The 20,396-nt window shown below is 41.9% G+C and overlaps 1 protein-coding gene across 1 annotated transcript in view; it reads right to left on the reverse strand.

The window, feature by feature from the left end:
• TRIM54 (tripartite motif containing 54) overlaps window positions 1-20,044 on the reverse strand; it is a 105,634-nt gene extending 85,590 nt beyond the window's left edge. Inside the window, exon 1 of the mRNA XM_029596335.1 lies at window positions 19,663-20,044. Within this exon, the coding sequence (XP_029452195.1) occupies window positions 19,663-19,830 (168 nt within the window). The 5' untranslated portion in view covers window positions 19,831-20,044. The remainder of the gene's footprint in view (window positions 1-19,662) is intronic.
• Between the last annotated feature and the right edge of the window lie 352 nt (window positions 20,045-20,396).

Consider the following 20,396-nt stretch of genomic DNA (forward strand, 5'->3'; position numbering starts at 1 on the left):
ATGAAGAAATATAACACATCAGTCATAATAGTAAAACTATACTAATAGAAGGAATAAATATTTCAAAACAACTGACAAACAGAATATCATTCAATAATTAAACTGTAAGGGGTAGATTTTATAAAAGTACGCCCGCGTGTACTTTTTTTTGCTCACCAGGCACAAACAAGATTTTAAAGGATATGCGCGTAGCCGCGCATATCCTTTAAAATCTGGGGTCGGCGCACGCAAGGCTGTGCAAAATCGGTAGCCTGCGCGCGCCAAGCCGCGCAGCCTGCCTCCGTTCCCTCCGAGGCTGCTCCAAAATCAGAGCAGCCTCGGAGAGAACTTTCCTTCCACCTCCCGCACCCTCCCCTCCCTTCCCCTACCTAATCCATCCCCCCCAGCCCTATCTAAACCCCCCTACCTTTGTTTGACAAGTTACGCCTGCCCAAGGCAGGCGTAACTCGCGTGCGACGGCCGCGCAATTCCCCGGCCTGGGAGCAGATTCAGAGGCCTTGACCACGACCCCGAAATGCCCCCGGGCCGGAACCACACCCACGGCCCCACCTCCAAATGATGCACTGCCACGACATGCCCCCGACATGCCCCGGGGCTTGCGCGCGCCGCTGAGTCTATTCAACATAGACTCGGTGCATGCAGGGGGAACTTGGGGCAGGTTTTCGGTGGGGGGGGGGGGGGGGTACGCACATACCCCTTTGAAAATCTGCCCCTAACATTTTTTTAAAGTTCTTGAAAAATAAGCAAATATTTCAATTCAGACTCATCAAATAACAACCAACAATTAAAACTAATAAGAATTAAAATATACCCTCTCTCCATATCTGGGACCTTTTGATTTCCATTCATCCTGAGATGTGGATTGGGGGAGGGGACCACACAAACTTTATCTTTCACACAAACACTACACACTCCCTTTCACATACACAGGTTCTCTCTCCCTCACATACACACATGCATGCATACCCTCTCTCTCTCAGACACACACACACAGGCACAAGGCTCTTATTCTCTCATATACAACACAGATGCTCACTCTCTCTTATACACACATACAAGAATGCATTCAAGGCCTCACCCTCTCATTCTTGGGCCATAGCCATTCTGCTCTTGAGGACCCACTGGGCCTCTTCTCTGGTTGAAGAGGAATAAGCTCCACCATAGCCACTTTGCTTTTCAGGCTATGGGCCCTTGGGCATCAAGTCTGTACAAAGGTGAGGCACTACCACAGAAGTGTTTTTTCAAGGGGCAGTTTTGCCACTCCCCAAATTTTGTCACCTAAGGCATCCACCTCACCCTGCCTCGTGTTAGAACAGCTTCTGCTTGTCAGCCTCTACATCGTTTCCTCCTTCTCCTTTTGAAACTTATAATTCCATTTTTGCACATCCTCCTGCCACTAATATATCTAAAAAAGTCTTGTCCCCCACTTTTACTATATTAGCTATTTCTTTTTTTCCATTTCTGCCTTCACCCTCCTGACTACTTTCCCAGATTTCTGTAGCTTTTCCAGATACTGTTGCCTATCTTCCTGTTTCTGTGATCTCTTGCAGTGTATCCATGTTAACTTTTTTTCCCTTACCTTTCTGGCCACTTCTTTAGAAAGTCACAGTGGCCTTTTTCCTCTTTTAGATTTAATGGAAAACTTTAACATCCCATGTTATGTATATGCAGACGATTTGCAATTATGTGTCCCAGCTGGATCTAATCAGTCAGCTGCAATTATCAACTTGAGTACATGTCTTTCAAAAGTAGTATTGTGGCTAGAGATAAAAAAAAGCTCAAAGTAAACCCACTCAAATCAGAAGGACTGTGGATCAGTTAAAAGAAAACCTTTGATATTCTTACTAAAGTTGCTATGGCTTGATTTGATTAAAAAAGAAAAAAACATCTCTCTCTAGGAGTAATCCTTGATTCTACATTATCATTTGAACCACATGTTTTTTGTTGGTTAGAAGTTATTTTATGCAATTGCCTCTTATTAGGTATCTATGATATATTTTAGACAAGAATGAACTGATCACAATAATCTATTCAAGGGCTGACCAACTCCAGTCCTCAAGAACCACAAACAGGTTTGATTTTTAGGATATAGACAATTGATATGTATTTATTTGATTTATATTCCACATATAGGTACTTCAAAGCAGATTGCATACAGGTATTTCCCTGTCCCCAGAGGGTTTATAATCTTAAGTTTTTGTACCTGAAGCAATGGAGGGGGAAGTGACTTGCCCACGATCTCAAGGAGTGGTGGTGGGATTTGAACCCTGGTTTCCCCTGCTTTGTAGTCCACTGCTCTAATCTCTAGGATACTCCTGGTTCATGCCCTACCTCCACTGTATGCAAATATATCTCATGCATATTTATTGTGGATATCCTGAAAAATAGATCCGTTTGTGGCTCTTGAGGACCAGAGTTAGCCAGCCCTGGTCTGGGTCCATATTTCCTTAATAGACATCTGATCTCATATGTCTCAGCATGCACTTCATACTCTGCCAATGAAGCCTTGCTTTTGGTTCCTTTCCCATCTCAGGCAAGATTATCTGATATATATGAAGAAAAGCTTTTTCAGGTTTGGCATCTGTGTTGTACAATTCTATTCCCAGAGAGATTTTGACTTTTAAATGACAATTTGTGTTCTGAAAAGTTGATAAAGGCCTGATTATTTGAAAAAGGGTTTTAATTAAAATGTTATCATCTTTAAGTAACTCAAGTATGAAATCCACTGTATTGGAGGATTTCAATTCCATTATCCACAGGAAAAGAGGAAAGAGACTGAGCAGCACTACAAAGCAATCAAACTATTAGAGGAGTTTAAGGATCAAGAGATAGATGGAGCCACACAGCTCAAAGCCTTGAAGGTTAATTTTTCTTGATAACCTACAGTTATGGATGTATTTATTTTGTGATTTTTTTTCTTTGTAATTCTTACTGCTTCCACTCAAGTTTTCTTGAGGTTGTCTGTAAAAAAAAAACTATAAATAATAACTTTTTAAAAAATGTATCATCTTTGAAAATTCGAGTATTTGGATTACAGTATGCTTGCTTCTGTTTCTGTGGGTTGTTCATGTTACATGATTATGCATTTTAGGGTTTTAGTTTCTGGTTTTGAGCTTTTTCATTGCTTTTATTAATGTATTTTATTTTTGTATGTCCTATTTTACATCTGTTCTTATTTTATTTTGTTATGCTTATCTAACAGGGATTTTTTTGTGAAATTTCTCATTTATTATGAATTTTGTTTTAATTGTATTTTATATTTGTTGTTATCCAATTTTATTTTTAATCTAGACTTATTTTCACTAATAACTGTCTGTTTCCCATAAAAATACATTGATTTGGGCATAGCAGATATTTTAGGGCAAAGCTGCTGATTGGAACTAGAGATATATAAACTGCCCATTGCAGATTTAAACTAGGAAAAAGAGAGCTGGCTGGGACCCAGTTCCAGTCCTAACCTGAATCACTCCCTTCTGTCTGCCCATTTAATGAATCAAATCCGAAGCTGCTGGTGGATCCTGCTCTCATTTATTCTCTGATTCATATGCCCAGCAGCACCGACGTAAGGACGTCTGCTCCAGCAAGTAGATGGGGCGGACATGCCAATGTCATATAAACCGTTCCTGCTGCTGGAGGAAGCATAGACATACCCAGCAGCTAAGAAACAGGATGCTCTTGACAGCTTACCAGAAAATGTATTTATTTTGTAATGAGCTCCAGTCAGAGCTGCTCTCTCCCTCAGCTGGATGCTTGGGCTGCCCTTTTGAAAGAACAAGACTGCTGTTCTTTAAAACAGCGCCTGTGAATGCCCCAAAACTCAAGTGCTGGTAGGAGAGTAAGAGTTACGGGATTTCCTCACCTTCAGTGGATACTGACTATGATATCACAAGCAAGACAGGATGCTGGTCTAAAATGCTGCCGGGGAGGATATGGTTAAAGAATTTCAAAAGTGATGACTCGGCAGGAAACATTTTAACACGCTAGAAGGCGAGCGGAGTTGGCTGTGCTGTACGGGCCACAGGTTGCAGCTGCCATTTCATGTAAAGAACACAAGCACCAGCAACATCTCCACTGGCAAACATGAGCTTCCCGGTCCTGGGCAAGCTGACCGGCTACAGTCGTTATATAGAAAAAATAAGTGAAAGTAGAGATTCAGTTGTTGTTTGTGTGTGTGAGTGGGGGGGGGGGGGAGGGCGGTTAATTCTAGTACATTAAGCAAGATACGAGAAAAATAAAATTTTTCTCAGTTGAATAAGAGGGGTTATTTTTACCCAAATCCTTTGCTTTCCAGGCTTGGTTTCAGATAGTAAGAGACGCACAATTCAGTCCCCTTTACTGCTCAGAAGTTGTTATATGATGTGATGTGATGTGATGTGATGAAGTAAAAGTGGTCCGCAGGTCATACACACACACATACAAAAGGCAGGACTGCAGTTTTCCTGCCTCAGATCACTCCCCTCTGTCTGTAAAGCCTTTTCTGTTTCATAATTGGTTGCGTCAACAAGTTTGTTTAAGCAAGACTGGTTTTATTGGAACCTCTGATGTTGCAGAACTTTAATGCCCTAGGTAGATAGGGGATGCAGGAAATGAACCATTTCTCTTGAAAAGGCATTGAAAGTTTTAGCTTTGGGCTACTCCACAAGGTTAATACACAGGATCAAAACCTTTAAATGTTCTTGTTCAGTCAGGAAAACATATAATGCTAAATGGTGTGCTCTCCATTTTGCTGATACTCTGATCATCTGCAATGCAATGACTGTACTCTTCCAGAAGTCAGTCATGAGAGAGAATACTTCTTCCATAGCATTCTAAGCTTTAACCAGTCCGAAAGGCAAGACCCTGAACCTGAAATGGGTCTCTGTTATATCCATAATGCTACAATGTTACAATGTAAAGATAACGTGACCACCATCACATTCTCAAAAAGTTATAATGTAAACCGATGTGATACCCATGTGTGAACGTCGGTATATAAAACCAAATCAATAAAATAAATAAATAAATTGTTCTGACCTTTCGCTAGCCATTCAACATGCTGCAAGGTCATCTGGCATTAGTCTCATTAAAGTTCTCATACAAGAACAGAAGTTTTCTAAAACAATAAATTCCCTCTCTTTGAACAATGTGGTTGAGGGGAGGGGGGTTGGTCCAGCAGTTTCCTTCTGCTCCTCTTGTCTTCTTATTCAATTGAAACTAGCCTCTAGTGAGCCTTCATTTACAACTACCATTTTTTGACACCCATATTTTATAAGCCCCCTTCCCCATTTGGTCCAGTCAGAAAGACCCTACAGCAGCTTCTAGATCTAGAACTTGGTATGCACTGCACCTCAAAGTCTGGCCCCTAGATGTCACTGTTGAGCAATGACTGAGACTTCTTCCCCATCACCAGGCAGCCAATGGAGGAGAGACCTGGTCCAGGAATCAAACTGAATTCTCCCATTACAACTAGGCCAGCCAATAGATTTTTTTTTTTAAAGGAAAGAGTCTGTTAGATGCTGAATAAATAACAGTACATACACACTGACTCCAGTTATAGTGAACACAGCAAAGATCTGTGGTTTCCTCAGGTCATTAGATTTTGAAGCTTTAGGCACAAGTGAGAAATTCTCTCGTGAAAAAGGGGATGTAGCTGATCTTGTGATCATTTATGGCAGTGGTTCTCCAACCTGTCCTGGTGACCCCACAGCCTTGCTGAGGTTTCAGCATATCCAGAATGAAATATGCATGAGATAAATTTGCATATACTGGGTCTCCACGGCATGCAAATTTATTGTATAGCGGGGATAAACATGATGAATACCTTGAAAACGCAACTGGTTCAGGGTATGACTAGGGCACGTTTGGGATCCACTGTTTTACAGGAGAGGAGTGAGTCCACTATCCAATCAAGCACTCAAACTGGTTATAAAATACAAGATCAGGAGAACATATACTTGTTGCCTTTGCTGATCATTTACACTGTTGCACAATAACAGCCCAAGAGATTCCTGTCAACAGGGACATACAGTGACTTGTGAAACACCTGCTGGTAAAAAGTATACAGAAATACCCGAAAAATGGCTGTTTGCAACTTATTCTTTTGCATAAGCTTCATCTCCCTCAACTGTTCATAAATGGGCCTGTCACATTTCCCTGCCACTATAAATTCCTGATTGCTTTTCTGCCTTCTGGTTAAGATCCAAATGTAGTCTCTGAGCTATGAACTAAGAATCTGTATAACACTAGGAGTTAATGCCTTGCCATCTGATCCATTAGGGACATGACGACATTACAACCATTGCAAAAGCAGGAGGATTAAGCCTCCTGCTAAAAATAAAATACCTCCCTCAACTATGGGCATTTTGCATGATTATTGACCTTGGAAAGAGGTAGATTTAACTTATCTTTTATTCACTACACTTAGGCAATCTGGAAAGGCTCACTCTATCATATTATTTTTTCATTTTGACTTCTGGCTTTCAGCATCAGAACAGATTCATAAACGGAACACAAGCATACAACACACAAAAAATACAAAAGGCCAAAAAATGAAGTCAGAAGAAGAAAATGATGTCACAAATAATATGCTCACCTTGCAGAAAAGTGGCCTTATTATCTAACACATCATGGTAGATGGGCCCCCAACTTACTACACCTTGAGCAGAGGAATATAGACAGACACAGCAGAAATGTAACAAACCATCAGCTTGATTCCACTCTGTACAGAAGTAGGGTAATATATAAGAGTAAAGATCTTTTTAGATCTCTACTAGTAATAAAGTCATTAGTAAAGATCTTGTTAGATCTCTACTAGTAATAAACTCAAGACCTGGCTATTCCTTCAAGCCTTCCCATAACCTTCAGAAACCTACAAGATGCCACCTAGTCATCCCAGCTACTTAAGCAGTTTGACATCCACTGCCAGTTAGTTTTTATTTACCCTCTATCCTTTGTTTTCCGGCTACCTCAGTCCCCCAAGTTCTTCTCTCCTTGTTTTAATGTAACTTTTGCTTCTTGTTAAATGGTTTGTTTTACAGTTATCATCCATTGTTCCATGTAAACCGATGTGATATGATACTTATCATGAATGCTGGTATAGAAAAGAGCTAAATAAATAAGTAAATAAATAAATAAATAAATAAGGTAGAATAGTCCATAGATGTAGGGGAAGAACAATTAATAGTATCCTTTATTTTCCTCTCCTTATGATATTGTGTATTGAATCTCCACTTAACGTTGAGGCCTGAAGATAGAAATCAATAGGTATATATGTGTGTTTGTGCATGATTGGTTGAGCATAATCATATAAATATAAATATAATATTAAATTATATATGAGTATTTCAGCATAATTGCACATGCGCACACTGCAATGCATGCACAGATCAGCAAATAGTATGAGAGGGCAGGTCCCACCAAGAGAAAATAACGATGAGCGGAAAAGAGTAGAGAAACTGCTGGACAGGAGATAAATGCATGTTGCTGTGGTTTCAAACACCCAAACAGGCCAATGCAATATCATGCGCTCAGCCTAGCGCACCTGTTAACCCATACTTTGACGCGTGTTTTGGACGCGCAAAATGGGCGTCCCATGCAATAAAGGTATTAACACGTCCATAATGTGCGAGCAAACCAGTACATCCCAAATAGTGCCGATCATATTTAAATTCCATTTAAATAACTTCATTAGCTATTATCCCTTCATGCAGTAACATGCATCCAAAACTTGTGCGTCCATAACGAGTTTTTTACATTTGCAATTTTGCACCAGCCCTGTCCCTAGTGTTATTGTACAAAGGCTAGCGATATCTGACGGTTCGTGAAGACTTCGCTGCTCATTTTTCTCTTACGTGTACAAGTCAGATTAAGGGTTACCAGACAATGGAGGGCGATTATTCATGGAAACAATAATGATGGAAGACAAGAGGGCCATACTGGCCATTTAGCTACACAGTCACAGTTTAGCAAAACAAATTGGAGAAATATATTTTTTCACTCAATGCATAATTAACCTCAGGAATTCATTCCTAGAGCATAAGTGTTTAGTATAACAGGGTTTACCACAGGTTTGTATAAGTTCCTAGAGGAAAGTCCATAAACTGCTATTAATCAAAATGGAGTATTAGCTTGTGATCTAGTATACTTACCAAGTACTTGTGACTTGGATAGGCCACTGTTTTAAGATGGCCTGTGCCATGTCTTATATTATTCTGTTATGTTCCTAGGTACAGCCCCAGAACATCTGTAGACCCTGCAAAAAGCCTGTCATTCAGCCACGGATAACCCTCCTTGGATTGCCCAAGGCAGAAGTGGTGCAAAGATATTGTCTCAGCTCTCAGGCAATTTTAGCCCTTTATGAGGACCTGTGTGATGACATTGACCTCCTTGCTTCTCGCTACCATGCTATCCCTGGGTTGGTGAAACTTCTGCGTGCTTTGCATTTTTTTGTAATGGAAAGTTTCCAGAATATTGTTGGACTCACTGGAGGGATGGATCAGTCCTCATTCTTGTGGCAGTTGGGACAAATCTTTAGGGCAATGATGAAGCACATGAGGCAGTATATCTCATATCCACAGGACCCAGTGCAAATCCATGAGATCCAGCGAGGGTTCTACAAAATCGCTGTGATGCCCAATGTGTTGGGTGTAATAGACTGCACCCATATCGCACTGACCCCAAAATTAGAACAAGAGAGTGCATTCCACAATCACAAGACTTCCATTCCATGAATGTGCAGGTTATGTGTGATGCACATCTTCAAATCCTGCACGTGGTATCATGATTTCCTAGAAGCTGCCATGGTTCTTTCATCCTTGCCCGTTCATCACTTGGAACTGATTTCCCCAAGGGGAAATACGGCGATGGCTGGCTGCTCAGTAACTAACAGTTGTTATGAGCCAGAAATATGGATATGGGGAGGGGTTATAGACAGCCTGGTGGAATGGAGGGATGTGGGGCCCAGTACAAGAGCATTATATCACCAACATGATATATGTTATTGCGTACTGTTGATTTCTGAAAGTTTTTCAGTTGTAATGTATTGGTATGGTGGTGGGATTTTAAATGAGCCAGCTATGTATATTTATTAGGCAATTGGAATAGTGTATTTGTGTTTGCTGGCATTGTGTCAGCAAACACAATATGCAATATTGATGCAATATTGTTTACCCCTTTTATAGGTGATGAAGGTTACGGCTGTAAGCCATGGTTGCTTACTCTGCTCCTGGCCCCACACACTGCGGCCAAAAGACGGTACAACAAGGCACATACCAGTATGAGGTCTGTCATCAAATGGACATTCAGTATGCTGAAAAGCTGATTCAGATGCTTGGACCAGTCTGGTGGTGCCCTGCAGTATAGTGCCAAAAAGGTCACATGCATTGTTATGGCCTGCTGCATGCTACAAAACATTGTGTTGCGCTTCGGGCTAGAAGAAGAGGTAGCCGATGACTTGCTGCCAGATCCACCACTACAACCAGCAGCAGAAGTGGACACCACAGTGTGAGGCTCCAAGTTTCACCAAAAGGTCATTGCTGATTATTTCTCATGAGAGTTCTTTCCAATGATAGCAAAAATCCCTCTTTTTTTCTGGCAGATACTGATGTTGTATGGAATAACCAAACCGCTATTGTGCGAACATCTACTTGTTTTCTATTTTATTTCAGGAGTTTAAATCGGCGGCCGATGGAGTGATAGACCTGGCACCCCAAATTTTATTTTTTGTTTTCCTGCCCTTTTTTCCTATTTTATTAATAAAATATTATTTGTTCTTTAACAGAGTCTGTCCTGTGCATTAATGTATCTGTCATCCTTATGTCCTTAACATCCTCACAGGGGTACACCTCCTCGACCTCTAACCAACTGCCATCGCAGGCGTGCACCCCCTCCCCTCTCACAAACTCCCATTGCTGGCATGCCTTGCGTGTGATGCCTTTGATAGACATCCCAGTCTTGTGCATTCATTAAGGGCCCTTGTGATACACCCAACGGACACCCAAGTCTGACACCTTTCAAAGATGTCCCAGAGTTGTGTATCCGTTAAGGGCCCTTGTGATGCCCCCACTAATGGACGCCCAAGCCTGGCGCATTTCAAAGTATCCCAGAGTTGTACGTCCATTAAGGGCCCATGTGATGCACCCAATGGATGCCCAAGTCCAGCACCTTTGAAAGAACACCCAGGCCCTGCGTCCAGTGGAGGCTCTTGTGATGGACGCACAAATATTAAGCATCTAGTTAGTCCCTGATGCACATCATATGAGCGCCCAAGTAGACAAGAGTTGGGTGTTCTTTTGTGCGCATGATCTTGTATGTCCATCCTGAATGGTCATGCCAGACATCCATTTTGTGTGGGGCCTCATTCATTGGCAACATGCCACACGGGCGGATGCCCAATTTTACTGATGCAGGGTGGTGGAAGCTGCAGGCCGAGAATCATTTGTTTGCTTAGTAATGTTTCTTTTTAATTGTATTTGGCAGATGGAGGCATTGAATAAGGGGGCCCGGAAGCTGAGGAGAAAAGAGTGGGAATGGCTTCAGGCCCTCCGTGCCCGGCATAGATAGCAGGATGGCGAATGTTGCTGTGGTCAAAAAAACTTGATCATGTCTGGAATGATGACCCAAAGCAGATAGTCCTAAAGACTGGAATGCAGGAAATGACCAGACTGTTTATCGCTAGTTTCTGATTAAAAATTAGACTGTGTGGGCAGGTGAGGGTGGGAGCATCACAGGACGGCGATGATTGGTTTACAACAAATTTGTTTTGTGTCTATCTGTTCTGTACAATTGCCAAATCTTGAAAACTATCTCCCCCCAGCCCTCACTCCGCTATCCCTAATTATCGGGCCGATTCAGTAAAGTCCGCGGGAGAGCGGGCAAATGCCCGCTCTCCTGTGCGCGTGATTCTGTATTTAAATGAGGCCCGGCGGTAAAAACGGGTAAAAGGAGGCACTAGGGAAACTAGCGCGTCCCTAGCGCCTCCTTTTGGACCAGAGCGGCGGCTGTCAGCGGGTTTGACAGCCGACGCTCAATTTTTTTTTTTTTTAAATTTTTTATTTATGCTGATTTTGACAATCTTACATAGAAGAAAATAAACCAATAATTACAGATTTTCCATATTATTATATCAATAATAACTTAGGTATATATCTCTGATCTGCAGTAAGAAATGTAAGAGGTAGTGCTCCAGGATTGAGAAAGAAATTTGAGCGGTCTAAGGAAAACAGGAATACCTTTTACAATTGAAAAGAAAAGACAAACCTAGATATATATATTTTACTGCTTCGTACCTGTTGCTAATTTTCACGGGGGGGGGGAAGATTCAAGAAACTTTTTTAACTGTGTTATCTCAAAATAAACATATTTTTGACCATTTCTCCAAACTTCACACCTACATGGATATTTTACAATCATTTTCCCACCTTTACTTTCCACGTCTGTTCTTAATTCTAGGAATTTTTTTCTCCTTAATTGAGTTGTTCTGGAAAGATCTGGGTAAACCCAGATCTTTCCACCATGGAAAAGTTCTGTTCTCTTCTTCATAAACAATCTGAATATAGCATCCCTATCTGTTGCAAAAACAAAACTAACATGTAAGGTAGTTCTATCCTCAATTTTTGATTCTAACGTCATTTCTAACACCTCTGATAAATTTAATGGCAATCCCTCCTCTTTCTTTCCCTCAGCTATGTTACTCTTAATATCCACATAGTATATTTTAGATATAGTAGGCATTGATTTCTCAGGCCATTTCAATATAGATGATAAATATTCCTTAAACATGTCCAAGGGTGAGACTAGGTTGAGCTTAGGAAAGTTGAGTACTCTTAAGTTTAAGTACTTTTGTTGATTCTCAATCATCTCTAATCTCTTGTTGTGTAATATCTCTGTTTTTGTAAACCTTTGATGGCAGGTTTCAAGCGCATTCAATCTTAGTTCCACTCCTTGTTTTTCCTTGTTCATTTTTTCTAATGAGGATTCCAAATTTTTTGTTTGCAGATTTGCATCTGTAGTTTGTTTGTGTTAGTTTTATTATTGCAGTTTCGAGAGAGACAATAGCAGACCATAGGGAGTCAAGTGTTATTTCGTTTGGTTTAGGTGGTAAAACTTTCAAATCTGTTCCTGTTCCTGATTCTTCTTTGCCCTTATTAGCCAGGACCTCTCCACTGCCTTCACTTAAAGATAAGGAAACTTTTGATACTTCCAAAGAATTTGCTTGTGGCGGTGGAGGGGTACACGGAGCTCCGGGGCTCAATGATGTTTCGGTCGGTAGATTAAGCGCCCGCTCAGTGCTTTGATCTACAATGACCACCTCCTCCGGCTCTATTCTAGGGGTGGACGAAAAGAATGCTGGTATCTGAGATTGAAGTGGCTCGGATAGAGAGGGTGTTGTTGCCTCTCTTATCTTTGCCTTTCTTTTTGTATGCGGCATTTTATTAGGAATTTGTATAATGATACCAGATATTACTTTTCTCCAAGTCTTCTCACCGACGCTCAATTTTGCCAGCATTGGTTCTCGAGCCCGCTGACAGCCACGGGCTCGGAAATTGGACGCCGGCAAAATTGAGCATCCGGTTTTCGACCCAACAGCCGCCGGCCGACTTCAAATTTTTTTTTTAAACTTTTGGAAAGTTTCGGGACCTCCGACTTAATATCGCCATGATATTAAGTTGGAGGGTGCACAGAAAAGCAGATTTTAGTGCTTTTCTGTGCACTTTCCCGGCGCCCAAAGAAATTAGCGCCTACCTTTGGGTAGGCGCTAATTTCTGAAAGTAAAATGTGCAGCTTGGCTGCACATTTTACTTTCTGTATCGCGCGGGAAAACCTAATAGGGCCATCAACATGCATTTGCATGTTGCGGGCACTATTAGGTTCGGTGGATTGGACGCGCGTTTTCGGCCCCTTACTGAATAAGGGGTAAGGGAAAACACGCGTCCAGTGGCGGGAGCGCACTGTACTGTATTGGCCTGCATGTATGTTAAGATGTAAATCGCTTAGAGCTTTTCCATAAAGCGATTAAAATATTTTAATAAACTAAACTAACTTCCCCCCCAGGGAAGATTATTAGCACTTTGGGGTTTCTCATTTCAGACATGTCCAGCTCTGATAAAGATGAGGAGGAGGACCACAGGGATGGTCAGGCACCCCCACACAGCCACCTCCACCTGTGGGGGAGTTGGTGAGGGGACTGGCAGAAACAGCAGGCTCCAGTGGCCGACAAAAACAAGCAAACAAAACATTGAAACTCCTACCAGGGCTTTATAACATCCTCCCAGTCAGCGACGATATAGAGGAGGTGGGCAGCAGGCAGAAAATAAGTCTACAAACAAAACTTGTGAAACTGGAGCCACAAGCAGCTGCTTATGTGGTCACGAGTGGGGAGACAGGGGAAGGGCAGACAGCGGACCAAGAGCAGAGAGAGAGTGCAGGATGGAGGAAGAAGGACTTGAGACGGCAAGAAGGATGACAAAGTGGGAGTGTAATGAGAAAAGAGTGTCCACACTCCTGCACTCTTCCCCACGCCCTTCCAAGCCCCACCCCTAGGGTCTTACCCATACCCCTTGCATTCAATCAACAAGCATGTCTCTGCCCCCCTCCTAATACCATTCACCTTCTCGAACATCTGCTCATTCCCCTCATACCACTGACACCATCCACTCACCACAAAAACATATCCTGAGACATTTCTCCCCAAACCCCCACCCACATGCAACCTCCCCACATGTTCATTCCCCACAAACCTACTTGCCCACCCCGGTGACTCACTCCTTAAAAACATACCCTTGCACCCACACACCACTAACCGCAGTCACCTACACCACTCAGACTGCTGGAATCCCTGTCACAACACTCATCACCTCTACATACTCACTCACCCTTTCACACCACCTACTCAGTTCCTCAGACCACTCACACCACCACCACGTATCACCCATACATGCATCCCCACACCTCCACCAGCACATCCTTGCAATCCCAGTGCAATGCTCAGCCCCCCTAGCCACTCACCCTCCTCACAGCACCACACATACCATAAAAACATATCTTCTCACATATAACCCTCACTCAAACCACTGCAAACTATGTAACAATGCTCAGCTCTCACACACCAAATCACCCTCTCCCAGCAACACCACATACCACCTACACAGACACCCTTCACTTCCACCCTCACCCTACTATTCACACCATACTGCAACACAGCCACAAACTCAGTCTTAACACTCACCCCTACACAACTTCTCACCCCTGTGTACCAAAACACATCACCCACTTGACTCTCATTCCATTGACATCACCATCCCCCGCACGCACCCCTCACCTCCACCCCAGCCCTCACCCATACCACCACAACCACATATACACATCAGAGCCCCCATATACCCCCCCCCCACAATACATACATACACCCCCCCACACAAACCTCATCTACAAATCCTCCGTACCATCACATTCCACTCCCACAACCTCAAACTACGTTGATCAGCATAGTGCATCTTTTTCCTGTGCACGCAAAGCAGTATTCTTCTGGAGCAGAGGAACAGACCAGCACACCACTGAGGTCGATGCAGGAGACTTCGGGTAACATAAGACCAAAGTTGGCACAATCAGCACTGGGGGGGCGGGAGGGGGGGGGCAGGTTTCCCAGACTCCTCCAGAGGAAGAGAAAAGAGGAGCGGCAGATGTAGAAAAGCTGGTGGGGTTTCTCAGGCCCCAGTTATCCCCGATCCTTAAAATCCTGCAGATCTGCCTATTTTTCTTTATTTTTCTAAGTTACATGTCATCGACAGAAGAAGTAAACTTGCATGGCAGGGAGCATTGGTGCACACTGGATCGCATACGTATTTACGAGCACATGTCAGGTTCACACCGTGAAACACCCATACCCCACCCAGACCACACCCTCACCCTGCTTTGAAAACGTCCGAGATGTGTGCAATTCTAATAGATATGCAGCTTTTTAAATCTGCTCAGTGCGCGGCGCGCGCATCCCTTGATTAATGCTTGTTGGGCTTTTATAAATCATCTTTTAAAAGCGGGGTAACCAATGTATCCCCAAAGAAAAAAAAAATTCATTCTTGACGGCCAGTGTTTCCTTAAGTTTTTCTATCCTCCCCCCACCCTATTTTTGTGGATCTGAATTTCTTACAGCACGGGATAGGTATGAATAAGCATTAATAACTGAGGCCTGCTTCATCCTCCCTCCATCTGAGGTTGGACAGAGCTACCACCCCAAATAGAATCTGTCACCTTAGCTCCAAACTAGGAATTTGTCCCAGGGGCCTGGGATGATTGAACCCAGGTGGGTCCCCCCTTCAAAATATTGATGCACGGGGACAGAGGCTTGCCACTGAGATTGAAGAGTGCGAGAAAGCTGGCCACTGTTCCTTCTGGTCTGGTGTAGATGTCTTAGTGCAAGCTACACTGAGCTGCTGCTCCATTTGCACTTCCAAGGAAGGGAAGTGATGCTAAATGTCAAGGGGTATGGCTACTGTGGCACCACAAAGCCACCCCCCCCCCCCCAAAAAAAAAAAAAAGCACTAATTGAACCCTCCTTCTCAAGGATAGCCCTACTGAGGCATGGAGGTACAACCAGAATAAAACCAGCTTACATTTGATGGGAGAGGTGGAGAAGAAAAAGCACATATACGAATTGCTCTGTAATTCATTTCTTACTTGTTTATAGATTTTATAAATGTTTTGTAGACATTTTTGCCCTCGCTAATTTTTTTTGTATGTATTTAGTAAGAACTTCAACATGGATATTCTTTGTGTGAAGGTCTTCTTTTAACGCAATTCGAAAAACAAATTGCATAGAATGAACCATGGGAGCCAACTTTTCAAAATGATTGGAGGCGCTAAACTCAACATAAGTGACCTCTTCCTAGCCATAGTGAAGGAGTTTGCTCAATATTGGGAGTGCTCAAGCACCCACTGCACCTACAGAGCTGGCACCCAAGGAAGAAACGTTGGTAGATGATTGCATTGTCTTTAGCGCTTTAATTTCTAGTGCATTCTACTCCATTATATGGTACATCTATATTAAGATGTTCTCGAATCTCTTTGTGTAATAGTTTTGCTGCTATTGCACATAGAGAAATGTTTGGACCAGCCCTTTCTTTTTAGGGGTTAAGAATGGACCAGTTACTAACACTATTTCTTTAAACTTTGAATTTTATTGAGGCGAGTAAAGCGTACATTTGTAAAACTTGTACAAGCATTATGATGAACTTCTATTATTCCAAATCTTAATAGAACCTCCAATTTTCCATAACTATATCACTTTAAAAAACTAAAATGGGGGGAGGGAAGGGAGAAGAAAGACCATCAAAAGAAAAGCGGAGATCAGGGAATAAGGAGATCACGGGTGTCACACATTACCAGATTTCTGCAAGAAAGGGCCCCTACTTTATAGATCAGAAGGGACCTGCTGTTTCTTCTGTGGCAACCTTGCTTTTTATTTATTTTTACATTTTATAAATTTTATCACAATTACAGGAGCATAAACACCCTACTGAAAAATTATCCTTTTGGCGTATACAAATACTAAGGCAATACCAATTAATTATATTTCATTGTTATTGATTTTAGGCTGTATTATATATTCAATGACATATTTTTCTATATTGTATTATTTTCCTGTTTTATAAACCATCTTGGGTTGGACTGTTGTCCAAGGAAGGCAGTATAGAAATGTAACGCAGCATGACATTTAAGGACTTTTGTGAATCATATGTCCTTAGTCTCGATATACAGAAATTCCAATCTTAAACTAATTTATGGGAAGGAAGTTCACTGATATTGAATGAGTTGAAAAACGCTACTGGATGCAAAAGATGATGAGTCTATTTCATTTTTGCTCTTTTCTTTTTCAGTTATGGGCTAGATTCAATCATTTTTTCTTCATTTTTTTCAGGGTTAGGCTAGATCTATAAGTTTAATGGGAAACCATTTTTTTCGAGCATTTATATAGATATACCTATCCTGATAATTGCTCTAGGCTGACTGGTTCAGGAGATAATGTGTACGCAGACACTTAAAAAGAATACATATGTGATATTATTGTTAAGAAAAAAAGCATTACAAATAAAAGCACTAACTATAACGCACAAACAAATGACAATTCTACAAACTCAAGGACTGTTTCAACAGTCTTGTGACTGCTTAGGAAGTAAGTAAACAAACAAACAGCAAATCTGTTATTCCATCTTCATATCCACAGATTACAGCACCTGCTCACACAAGATTTTCATTAAATCCATTTTAATTACATACTCTAAACAAAAGAAAAATTAAATAGAATGGACTGTGGTACATGATTTTATGTATTTGGCACTGCAAGTTCTTGTGCAGTTAACATCATATAGGATAGCACTATACCACGCTGTCCTTGATTCTGTTTGCAGAATTGTTTTGCTGCTGTTTCACATAGTTATATATTTTTATGATCCCATGTTCTTTGTTTGGTTCCCTCGTCTGTGGGGATACAAGTTTGTATTAGAGTTAACAACTGACTCCGAATTCAGCTGACAGGGTTGATCCAGTTCTGAATTTACCCCCTTGCATGCTGGGACATATAGTCCTTTTTTCCCTATTGTATGCCCTGTGAAAACAAAGACTACAAGTCCCTGCATGCAATGGCATGCAGGGACTTGTAGTCTGGACTGGATCAACCCTGTCAGGTAAATCTGGAGTCAGATAGCAGCCCTGGTTTGTATTCCATTTTTTTTTCTTTTAAACCAGCAGCCTGGTCCTGGTTTTATCCCACTGCATTCATGGCAATGTAGTTTTCATTCCCTAAATAGGATTACATTCCCATACTTGCAATGGAATAGAACAATGAAAATACATCTGAGTAAAAAATTGTGGCCAGCTAACAATCCTACCTAGAAACTGTGAAATGGAAAAGGGTGAATTGGCTAAGCATATTGGCTGATCCAGGATGTTCCAGTGCTTACAATGGCTGCTTTTCCTGTATAAGAGTTCTTATTCCATGCAGCCTTACTCAATTTAAGTTGCCTCTTCTTCACTCCCACTTAAAACCCACCTGGGTTTGGTTCTTCCCAATCATGGTCTCACTGTTTTAACTCAAAGCCTATTTATTCTTTGCTTGTGTCTCATCGACCTTGACTAGATTGCACATTCCAAGGAGAAGGGACTTTCTCTTATGTGTCTCTGCACGGTGCTGTGACCATCTTTTATGTACTATACAAATGACTAAAAATACTAAAATGGCCTCTTTGAGGAGGTGGGAGGAGAATGGGTGTGTGCCAGAAGGTAATATTGAAATTGGACTTTCTAAGTGCACTGAATCCCTTTAAGTCATCCTTTGTTTGATAGTGAAAAACTTACTTTATCAGTGGGGGAGAAACCTTTGTACTGAAGCTTAGGCAACCCTGCCAAAGCAGGTGCCATGAATAAAGCATATGCACAGCAGGATTAAAACCACACCAGAAGCTATTTACAGAGTATGAGCTATGTATGTCTGTCACCAGCTGTAGAGCCGAGTCGATTATTAAATCATTCATAATAAGTGAAGGTGAAACAAATAGATCTCCAACACATCTATTTCAGTTTTGGGAACTATGTTCTCCACATTTTTAAGAGCAGAAAAGGCAGGAAAGATTACAGCGACCATTGACCTTGGATTGCTCAGTCATTGATTGTATTTTATTTTAAACACCTCAACAACAAGGGGAGTTTAATCTCATGTGCTTTGCCCAGAGTCTGATGATCCATTCTTCAGAAGTTTGCTGTGAGAGATTTATACCGCAATACACAGCACTAAAGAGTAGCAGATTTCTTAGGAAAGCCTAAAGCAAGGCCAGAGCAACTAGAACAAATTGTGAACAGGGCTGTTTTTTAGGGGAGAGGAGGAGAAGCAAGCAGAACAATTGCCACAGGGCCCCCTTACAGAGCTGAGTGATGTCACACATAGTAGATGCTGGTTTGCGAAGGAAAATACCACACCAAAGCCTGAAAATTCAAATCTTGCTGCAATTCAGTAATAAAAGGGACAAATGCTGCTTTCTTGCAAACTGGATGTTTGGAGAAGTGCAACAAGGAATGAATTAGTGATTTAAGTTTGGTGTAAGGCAAGATGCCAGTATCAATATACCACCTAACATACATATATGAAGATTAGGCCACTTAGAGCTGTTTTAGGTGTCTGAGTTAACAAAATATTTGGGCCTCTCAAAGCAGTAAAAAGTGTTAATTTTTTCATGCTATTTTACTACACCAAGACCCTAGAAAAACTGATCCAGTCATTACCCAACTCCTGGCATCTCTGTAAGAAAGACAAGAAGATGGGAATAATGCCTTCAGGTGTTTTCAGGATCAGAAGTCATGTCCTTAATAAGTGGGCATGCAAATACCCAGGATCTGGGATCAGACAAATTCCTGTCCAGTTTGTCTCACCTTGAAACGCATGTATAAGGACATCATGGGAGTATTTAAAGACTTGGTATTGTCACTAAAATAAAATGGAGAGGAAGCGAAGCAACTAACTTTTAGAGCAAGCAGGTTCTAAGCCCAAGCTCTACTATTACTTCTAATGCATGCTGCGAGTCAGGAAATCATGATACCAGAATGATTATTAAAACTCTATTACTTTGGGGAGACGTTCTCTAACCATCTTAAGTCCTCATTAGATGAACATTCTCCTGTCATGCCTTGGTTACATACCTGGAAGACATCGTTGGCACATTTCCGGCACAAGTTGTGTTGGCAAGGCAGGATCACTACAGGCTTGGTGAACATCTCCAAGCAGATGGGGCAGATAAGCTGCTTTTCCAGGTTATCCATGGTCTGCGTGTCCCCCATCATTGGTTTGAAACCCACGGCAAAGTTCATCCCCTCACCGTTTCACGCTTTTATTTACTATAAAGAGATTTACCTTTCCTGTGGCTGGTTTATCCTTTTAAATTGTTACATTTAAGGCTGACTTTTGCTCTTTCTTTCTCAGGCGACAGACTGTTTCCTGTTCTTCACTAGAAAGGGTTTAGTTAACGTTAGCTGTACTTGCGCAGCTGATAACTTTGTGGATTGGTTTGTCGCAGTACTGGGGAAGGGAGAGATCCGCGGCTCAAATATTCACATTCCTGCTTCCATTTTTAGCTCATGTAAGGTGATAGCAGGGATGGCTCAAGCACTGGGCGCTTGGATAGCAAAAGCAGCTGTCATCGGCGGTGGGTGACACTGAGTCATTCATCCCTCATCCCCAGCAGACACCAGAGAGTTATCTGGCAATGTGAGTATGGGAAAACCATTCCAACTCCAGCATAGATCCAAATCCAAAGCTGTGATTAGTTCTGCCATACTGCTTTTTCCTCCATTGCTGGTGTCTCTTAGCAGAATTTATGCTCCTGACAGTTCAGTGTGACTACTAGCTGGAGCCATGTAAATAGCTTTTGGTAATT

Source organism: Rhinatrema bivittatum, chromosome 3 (genome assembly GCF_901001135.1).
Source record: "Rhinatrema bivittatum chromosome 3, aRhiBiv1.1, whole genome shotgun sequence".
Lineage (NCBI taxonomy): Eukaryota > Metazoa > Chordata > Amphibia > Gymnophiona > Rhinatrematidae > Rhinatrema > Rhinatrema bivittatum.